Source organism: Electrophorus electricus, chromosome 25, assembly GCF_041902795.1.
Source record: "Electrophorus electricus isolate QZ-2024a chromosome 25, ASM4190279v1, whole genome shotgun sequence".
Classification (NCBI taxonomy): Eukaryota; Metazoa; Chordata; class Actinopteri; order Gymnotiformes; family Gymnotidae; genus Electrophorus; species Electrophorus electricus.
The window spans coordinates 5,146,336-5,155,223 of record NC_137521.1 but is presented as its reverse complement, the minus strand read 5'-3'; the positions used below and the strand labels follow the sequence as shown (position 1 = coordinate 5,155,223).

General features: G+C 44.9%; 1 protein-coding gene across 6 annotated transcripts; it reads right to left on the bottom strand.

Annotated features, from left to right (window-relative positions):
• Positions 1-91: 91 nt before the first annotated feature.
• Positions 92-6,298, bottom strand: porcnl (porcupine O-acyltransferase like). 6 transcript variants are annotated; one of them, XM_081707933.1, is made up of 13 exons: positions 6,236-6,298; positions 3,907-4,080; positions 3,470-3,662; positions 3,287-3,330; positions 2,978-3,159; positions 2,718-2,848; positions 2,486-2,611; positions 2,101-2,201; positions 1,867-1,943; positions 1,370-1,433; positions 1,197-1,282; positions 806-920; positions 92-602 (listed from the first exon to the last, which is right to left on the bottom strand). In XM_081707933.1, the coding sequence occupies exons 2-13, from the start codon at positions 4,040-4,042 to the stop codon at positions 373-375; spliced, it is 1,485 nt and encodes a 494-aa protein (XP_081564059.1). In that variant the 5' UTR covers positions 4,043-4,080; positions 6,236-6,298; the 3' UTR covers positions 92-372. The 6 variants fall into 6 exon arrangements, 5 of the variants coding, with proteins under 5 accessions (XP_081564059.1, XP_081564057.1, XP_081564058.1 ...); XM_081707931.1 differs by lacking the exon at positions 6,236-6,298 and adding an exon at positions 4,815-5,043; XM_081707932.1 differs by lacking the exon at positions 6,236-6,298 and adding an exon at positions 4,278-4,713.
• Positions 6,299-8,888: the final 2,590 nt, after the last annotated feature.

The following is an 8,888-nucleotide window of genomic DNA, read 5'->3' as shown; positions in this document are numbered from 1 at the left end:
ACAAGGGAGCCATGCTTTGTAAGAACACCCAACTTGTATTTTTGTATTTCTGACGGCTTCTCCACCAGTTATGAATACGCTTGAACATATATTTGGAAATGTAGTTGTGATACTTTTGATACTTTATTGCTTATACTGGGTTCAAGTGAACATACTATGCATGTTTGTTCCACACACAAAATCACAATCCCACAATTTGTAAACTGTTACTTTTTATTAGAAAACAATAAATATCTTTACACAAGCTATTTTGGTACAGTATAAAGGGTACTTGTTGTAATAAAAAAGTAGTCATTTTTGTTGATCTCAGATCTCCAAGACAAAGCAATTATCAAGAATCAGCATAAACAACTAGTATCAATATAAGGCATCTTATATGGTATCTTTGTAATTCAAGGACCTTGGAAAAGCAAATCTGCTTTTATTCTGCTCCTGATTTGATCTTAGAGCTTCTGCCCTGGCACAAAAAGTACTCAGCTTGACTAGCATCTTCACGGGCATCTTTAAATGAGCCAGTAGAAGATCCAGCACCCCAACATCACCCAGTGGCTGGCCCAGTTCAGTTCTGACCATTTCTGAATGGTGTGACTGGCCATATAACCCTAAAAGGCAAGTAAAGACAAGTCTATGAGAGAAAGCAGAATGCCATTGTTTACACAGCATTTCTCAGTGTACCAGTATTACCCCATTTCCTTTCCTTAATTGCAATGCTGAAATAATAGGCCCGCAGACCTTATTTTGGTAAGCTATGCTGAACTGTAGAGTTTTGTGTTTGTTTTCACCCTAATAGCAAACAGTAACGAACAGCAAGATAGAACCTTGTCATCATCAGCATCTAGGTCGAAGAGAGAGCCAAGATACGTCAGGTGAAAAATGGACAATGCGCTGAAGAAGAGATTAATTCCGTACACCCACACAGCCTAGAGAAAATGCAGGCACGTGCTCGCGTGCGCACACACACACACACACACACACACACAAAACAAAAACAAAACAATGCAACCACTGATCATTTTCACTCCAAAGGCTCCAGCACACGGCACATGATCACGAAGCTGACAATTTGATCTAAGGATCGCGGTAACTCCGTAATCCCAAGCTTCAGTTTCCTAAAGGCTTTCTTCCTTTCCCCGCATCACACTGATGTCAGTGCTCCCACTCTTCCCATAATTATCCAGTTATCTGAACACGTCTACCTTTTTGTTTAGATGCGGGCAGTCGTTTGGGCAGCGCTTCGACAGTATGCAGGCGCTGAAGATGGCTGCCAGTTTCTTTCTAAGAACTGCAGGATGGCACAAAAAGCAGGCAGGTCAGAACATGAACACTCAGCATCAGAGTTGGGTGAGGGGGGCTGACTGGGGCCTTTTACCATGTTCCACGTAGGTGATGAAGCCCAATGACAACAACACGGCCCCTAGGTGGAAACTCAAGCCCTGCAGAAAAACACAAAATGTGTACAACACTTTAGGGTTGATGCCTTATACATTTTAGATAAAGCCAAGATTTTGTAGAGAGCTAAATTCCTGATTTTTTTTTATGTTTCCTGATTCTCCATTTTTAAAAAATTTCCAAATTACCGCAATCCGTAGTTCTTAAATTCGCCACTTGGTGGCTCTAGTTGCACATAGCAGTCTCATTTGAGACAAATCATGACTCACAATGCTTCCTTTGACTAACATCTACTTGCTTTCTTATAAATTAAGTGCTAAAATTATATCACATCAGTATTACAGCATTAAAAAGCGTTTCCAGTTACCTAAACACATAGGCCTTCTTTGATAAGGCATATGTACTTAGGTAACCAGAAATGATTTTTCATGGTTTATCAAACTTAGTTACTAAAACAATTCTTTAGCCCAAGCTCACATGTAGTAGAGCACTGGCCGTGTAGGTCACCAAGATAGCAGGAAACGTGCCAAGTTTGAGTGCACTCTTGAAGACATCTGTGCAAATCAAGACATGAAATGTACATTTCCAAAATGCCTCTTTCTAAAGCATCTATAAGAGTCAGAGTGGGCATATTAAAAGAGGGCCATGGATCACATATATTGAACAAGTGAATGAGAGGAAAGTATATTTCATGTATACAAATGCACTTGCATTTGTTCAGCCAGTGAGACATGGGCTGGTTCCAGGAAGTGACCACTTCTACCATGGATCTAGGCAGTTCAACATTGAGAGGCCTGGCCACTGTTATATCCCTGCAAATACAAAGATAACAAGGTCATTTTAACAGCAAAACCAACATCATACATCAGTAAAGGTGATATATCAGAAATGCAATGGCTATTTAAATTGGCCTTATGATTACTAATTATGATGAACCAATGTCAACCATTTCAAACATTACAGTAAACACTGTGAGAAGCCTTGGAGATTTGTAAGGGCACTCAGTTCATAAACTGAGGTATTGCCAGCACTCAACAGAAATGCATTTTATGGTGAGGGAGGTATGAGGTAGAAAGAGGTCATCTTGACGACTGACCATTTGAGGTTATCCTTGTCCTCAGAAAATCCAGCCCCACACATGACAATGGTCGTCTCACTCAGATAGCTAACAAAGTAGTTACTGAAGTGAAAGGACACCGCGTTCTCATAGGCGTGAAGCCATCTGACGATGAACAGGACACAACGTCAAAGTCAGACAAATGTCGCGCGTGGGTGTCCTCAAATCTTTAGGCAGCACCATGCATTTTCACCCGAACACGTGCACCGACCTGCGAGGTAACCCATCGGTGTAGAGGGGAATGAAGTACGGGAAGAGAAAGGGAGCGATGCAGGTGGAAACGACGAGGCAGAGCTGACTCTTCCCAAAGCTCAGCGCCACCTTCCCGAGCCAGGCAGGATTCTGTGAAGAAAGGGCCCCGACTCACCATCAGCAACATGGGCAGCCCTGCATGCGTCTCACGGGGCATGCAACATGCCCTGAAACAGCAGCACAGTTTTTTAAGAACGGCACAGATAGACGAGGGATTACCATTTTACGACCGTCAATGGCGTCTATGTAGCTGGTGAAGCTAATCCATGGACCAAAGATGATCGTTCCCACAAAGCAGATGTAGCCCAGAAACTCCGGCAGCGTAGGAAAGGAGGACACCACGCCTCTGTCGAGGTCAAAGGCCAGGGAGATGGCCTTCATGGCTACCACCATCTGAGAGCCTGAAATCACAAAACACAAAAAACCTTAACAAGAAGCATTGCGGAGCACGGGAAAAAGATGTGACTTCTTGAAACCTACTAAGTCCATTAGCACACGTCTTTTACCACTAACGCAGGTATCACGTACCCCTCATTTTATGCCAGGTTTCTGCATCTATCATATGCAGCTCTCTGTGAGAACAACAACAACAACAAAAAAGTTGGTCATCATAACCAGTGGACATTTCCCCTGCATTGAAATCAAAGATCATGAATTCACATTGGAAATGTTCTCCTACAACAGCAGATGTGTGGGCTTGGAAGTACAGACCCCATTAGCAAGTAGACGAGGATGGCAAGTGAGAGGAAGACCCCTCGGCTGCTTGACCTTCTACACAGGAAGAGGATGAGGAATGATAGAAGGGTAAGGGCGATCACCCACACCATGTGCAGCCCAAAGAACACGTAGAGTCCATAGATGCCCCCTGCCAGTGAGCACAGGTGCTTTACATGAGCAGGGAGACCTGTCAGTTAGAAACATACAGTTCGCTTATCTCATCAAGCCAAGCGCAGTCACATATGAACTGATTATGGGACATCAGAATGTCATCATCACAATAAATATTAATGTAACACAAGTATATGCTAATTTATGAAAGAGGTTTTACATATGAAATGATTTTGATATGTATGGGGAAAAAAACTGGACTGGATTGTCCAGTTATATCCTTATGGAGAGTGAAAGGTCCAGTGGAGGCACGGACTCACCGAGTCTGCAGACGATCCGGCCCAGCAGACAGACCAGCAGGAGTTGCCATACCTGCTCCAGACCTTGTTGGACTGTGGGCACGATGCAGCCCTCTGCAAGAAACTGCAGGAACTCCTGCCTCCCAAACGCCTCCATGGCAACCCCAACAGAAGGCTGTGCAGTCCCGACAGGGCCTAAGAAGACAAGATGGAACAGACGCAGAGTTTGTGTTTACCATTTGTAGAACATTTAATGCGAGGTCTGCAGCAACTCATATACACTATGTCAATAAAACATATTGTTTATTTTGTGTTTTTTCAGATCAAACACATATATTCCACACATACATTCTTTGTATTCAGTCTTTTGTGTAAAACCAAGTATTACAAACCTTGTTAACCCAAAAAGTCTTTCCTTACATAGCGCTAGTTATTTAGACTTTGTAGGATTTCTCTGACGTATTTCACGAAGTTAGTAAACCTAGGCTCAGTCACCTCTAAATATATTAGCTGAGTGATTTTTACGCCGTATTCAACACAGGAATTCCTTTGCAGTCGGCTGCTTATTAAACTTTTGTTGTGGTTGAGCGAGTCACGTGTATCGTAACGAAACGACGTCGATTGTAAAGCGTTGGCATTTCGTCCTCCAGCATGAGGAGACCGATCCAAGCGCTCCTCCATGTTCCAGTGCTGGATCTGCACGGATCCAGGCGCTCCTCCATGTTCCAGTGCTGGATCTGTGTCCATGTGGATCTGCACGGATCTAAAGCGCTCCTCTTACCACACTTACACCCGGAAGCGAATGGAAATTATTCAAGCTTCAGATACGTTATCTGCGCTCGAATGTCCTCGAATGCCTGCCAACATCTGTTTGCTGCAGAGCGACAGAAAATGTAATAAATGTAATAAAGCATGCCGGCTCGACCTACCTCGAGTCAGTTCAGGCGTCGCCGAAACTGGCCCGTGCAGCCGCTAGGTGTCGGAATGGCGCGCGCTTCTGCGTAGGGATGCAGGGGCTTCATGATCCACACAGATTTATATATGAATCGACCTTTAGCTTCTGTGCGCGGTCTAGCGGCAATGTTTACCGTTATGGCCATCAAATGCACCACTCTGTGAGCTTCGTTTAGCTCTGGGTCTCTTGCTTGGTGAATTTCTCACAAAGGGACCTGGCGCTGAATGGAAGTCAAAGGAATCGCATATTACTGGACGCGATTCCCCCAGAAGTGAGGTCTTTATCCGGGGACTTTAATATTCAGCCATTGCCTACGTGTTTGCATTTGCCGTAGTTTTGTTTGTACACACACGCAGCCGTAGTAAATTATCACCGACGTTGTGTTGTGCTGCATACCCAGAGAGATGTCTTTTGGGAATAACTCCATTCTTGTTATGTAGTACAGTGTGGTATGTCACAAAAGCCATTGCATTTCTATGCAGCTGGGTGCATTCTGCCTCTCCCATTTAGTTGATGATATGTATATATAACATGTAAGTATATATTCATAACTTCACTGTTTACAGTGGCATTTTGATGCAGAAAGCTTCCTGTGAGGAAGCAGCAGCACAAGGTAAATCTCAGAGATAGGGTGAAGCAGTGCGACGTGGCATTCCAATGTGGGATACGGTGACACTTGTTTCCATGGTAATTGTTCATATGACATTGCAAGATCTATCTATATTTAGTCACCGTGCTGAGTGACAGTGCTACTGTCTCTCATACTCTGGAAGTTGTATTATCTGCAGGAACTAACATATAAAAACACATTGACCGGATGCAATTTAACTGTTTGATCAATGCAATTTTTGATTCAGGTGCTTTTGCAAGAAAAATAGCCCATGCTTCTCCTTATGTAACTCTGTGGACCTATATAAAAAACTAATTGTTCTAGTTGTGCTAAAGGCTGATATCTAAGATAATAAATTCTATATGGAAATTCCATGTAATGCAGACCTACTCGAATCTACATGAAATGGCGCGATCGGTTGGAAACATCCATATTCAGTATGCGGTTTCTACTGGAATCTCCCCTTTGGTTAGTGTCGCTTCGCCAGTCCTCTGCAGTGACACTTGCTCCTAGCATGGCTTCACCATTGCGTTGCAGAGGCCAAATTACACTATTGTCCGGCCTGACTCATTAGTCTCAGATCAGGCTTCTTATACGCCTGGGGTTTCCATCCCAGCAGCACGGGCCAACCCGCCCCTCCCCGCAGCGACACACATGAAACGGGCGCGGGCTGTGATGAATGAGGCCCGAGCTCTCTCCGCCACCCCACCCATCCACACGTTCGACATGCTTAGCTCAGCGCTAATGGTAACCACTCATGCACAGATTCGTAAAATATTAATTACGATTGAGGGTGGCGTGTCACCGAGGAGTGTTCACAGCATACAAATGTGCGGTGGAGATCTCTCTTCGACTGCGGGTAATTAGAGAGCGTGCTCCTGCTGTCCTTGCGGAGACGACGTGGATGACGGCCCCCGGCAAGCTGGTGATGGGTCTTCTTGCCTCACTGCAAGGAGGTCGAGGTACCCTATGTACGACCCAGTATCTGCAGGAGAAAAAACGAACGATATCTGTGGGTGAAAATCTTAGCCGACCTGAGTGGGATAATAATATACATGTTGTAGCTCTGACCATGCAAAGGTAGAGCGGGTGCCTATCCTAAAAAACTATGAAACTCATCCAAATAAACATAATGAGACTGAATAACATAATAATAAATATCCTAGTTAGGTTTCAGTTGGTAAAGTGGTTTGCAATTCCTATGATTTGTTATATATTCCTATCATAGGTGTCAAACCTATCAAACGACATAGGTAATGTTTTTTTTAAATGATTTGCCTAATGTTGTATCCTATACCCGATAGCGCCCCGCAGGCGGGAAATAAGCGACAACCTGTCCCTCAGGCCACGGTGCCACAATTACGCATTCGTTTGCCCACCTGCCTCCCCCATCCTCATCTCTCCTTCTTCTCCATTGGACAGCCCCCCTCTGCCTCTTTGATTCTGGCCCTTTCCCCAAACGCTCTGGTATAGATCTTTATTTTGTCTCCGTCACTCTCTTGCACACAGTCTGCCAATTGGGCTGCATTTAATTGGCAGACATAAGGAACTGCTGTCAATATGCACAAATTCCCCACTTAGAATTCTCCATATGCCGTGGGAGAACTGGCAGTAAAGTGCACTGTCTCTGTCGTGCAAGCTGGTGACCTCTTGAAAGATCTTCCTCCATCCTGACTGACCACTTCCTGGGTCATAAATCACACTGGAGGACGTATCTCGGGGTATCGAGTTATGTGTGGGCCACTGTGGGACTAATATGTTCTAGGAGTTTGCACAGAAATGCAGGATATTGGTGTTGGAAAATGACTGAGTGCTCTTTCATTTTGATGAATAAAAAGTCAATGCAGATATGCATATACTGGCCGTGCCTATCAGTCCAGAAAATCAATTAGATATGTCTGTGCTGATTTTTTGAAATTCGTCTATTTCCTCATTTACTTCACATTTGTTTTTCTATCACAGAGTCATGTATCCCATCTAACGTGTGAATTGAATGCAAAATCCAATCCTTTTCACATTGGCATTCACTATTTGTTTGGCTTGTTAAATTTACCACCAGGTGCCTGGATAAATGCTTGCTGTTTAGCTGGAGAGCTCGGCTGCTCAAAGCCTATTGCCTCTATCCCACCCCTCCGCCCCTCTGCTAGATAGAGCAAAAAATCCCAGTTATTTTATCATTTGAATTGCTCCCTGTCGTTTTCCATGGGGCAAATGTTCTCCTTGCTGGCAAACGTGAAAAATTTGCATTAGCTAATGAATGTTCCTCAGCAACGTGTCCTTCTCTCTCAAACAAACAAAAGCTTTTAGAAATGGCTTCCCCAAGTTTTAAAACGCGAAAACAAAAACGACCCCCGACCTTCAATCAGAATGTGAATCGTCACGTATCAGGTTTTTGGGGCCTTCAAGATAATTGTCTTAGGGCACAGTAGCAAAAGCCACATTTTACATTATGCATGTGTGATAAAAGCGGGTCCGTGCATTACCCAAGCAGTAGACTAATATCTGCTGCCTTTCACTCCGGGCCATAAAGAAAAATATGAAGCAATTGGTCAATTTGTCAAAGTTTTGCGCGGTATTCTTCCACTTTAGGTAATTGGAAATGGAGGCCAGGCATCTCCTTTCTGGCCTTGGGGACTTAATCCATAACCCCGCACGTGTTTCACTCTGTGCCGTCTACTTTCATCTGGAGAGCCCACACTCGTCAACCCCCTGGTCACCCCACTCTGATCCGTCAGTAGTTGCCGTCTCTCCGAGCTCATCCGAGAGCGAGTGCTACAGGCGCTTCTGCGTTCGCCCCTGTAATTGCTTGTCAAATCTCACGGTGTCAGAAGCTTCTTGGCGGCGTTTATTAAGGATCCCCAGTGAACATGCGCCCTGCTCTTGTGACCCCTCTCTCCCTACCTTTCTCTCTCCTTCTGTCCTTCTCTCTCTCTCTCTTTCCCCACCCCCTTCCATTCCTGCTATCCGTCTTTCGCTCTGCTACTGCTCAAGTGAGGATTGGGCCAGAGGAAAATAACACAGCTTTGACTAATGGAAGCTGGATAAGCTCTGAAAGGCTGCAAGCTAGAGAGTAAATATACTGTATGTGCGCGTGTGCATTTCGGCGTGTCTGCGCGTGTCTGCGCGCGCGTGCGTTTGTGTGTGCGCGCGCGTCTGCGCGCGCGTGCGTTTGTGTGCGCGCGCATGTGTGTGCGTGTGCATGTTGCGCCTTCTCGGTGACTCAGTGAAAGACACGCGCTCTTAGGTGCCTTAAGGGACCATTTTCACGAGCGCTGAATTTAGATGCACAAGCCCCACGCCGAATATGAAAGCAATCGAGCTGAACACGATTGCATCTCTTATGCATGAAGGCTCCTTAGAACACAAAGACTCAAACAAAGTTCATACAAAGCGCTCAAGGTCGCGGCGAGGTCGAGCGAACAGACAGTAAACAAAACA

Excerpts from the sequence above, each read along its gene's own strand:
- porcnl (XM_081707933.1), bottom strand. The coding sequence starts at position 4,042 with ATGGAGGCGTTTGGGAGGCAGGAGTTCCTGCAGTTTCTTGCAGAGGGC. Across the intron at positions 3,160-3,286 it reads AACCTGGCATAAAATGAGGG|GCTCTCAGATGGTGGTAGCC; the intron begins GTACGTGATACC and ends TTGTGATTTCAG. Across the intron at positions 1,434-1,866 it reads CGGCCAGTGCTCTACTACAT|GGCTTGAGTTTCCACCTAGG; the intron begins GTGAGCTTGGGC and ends GTTTTTCTGCAG.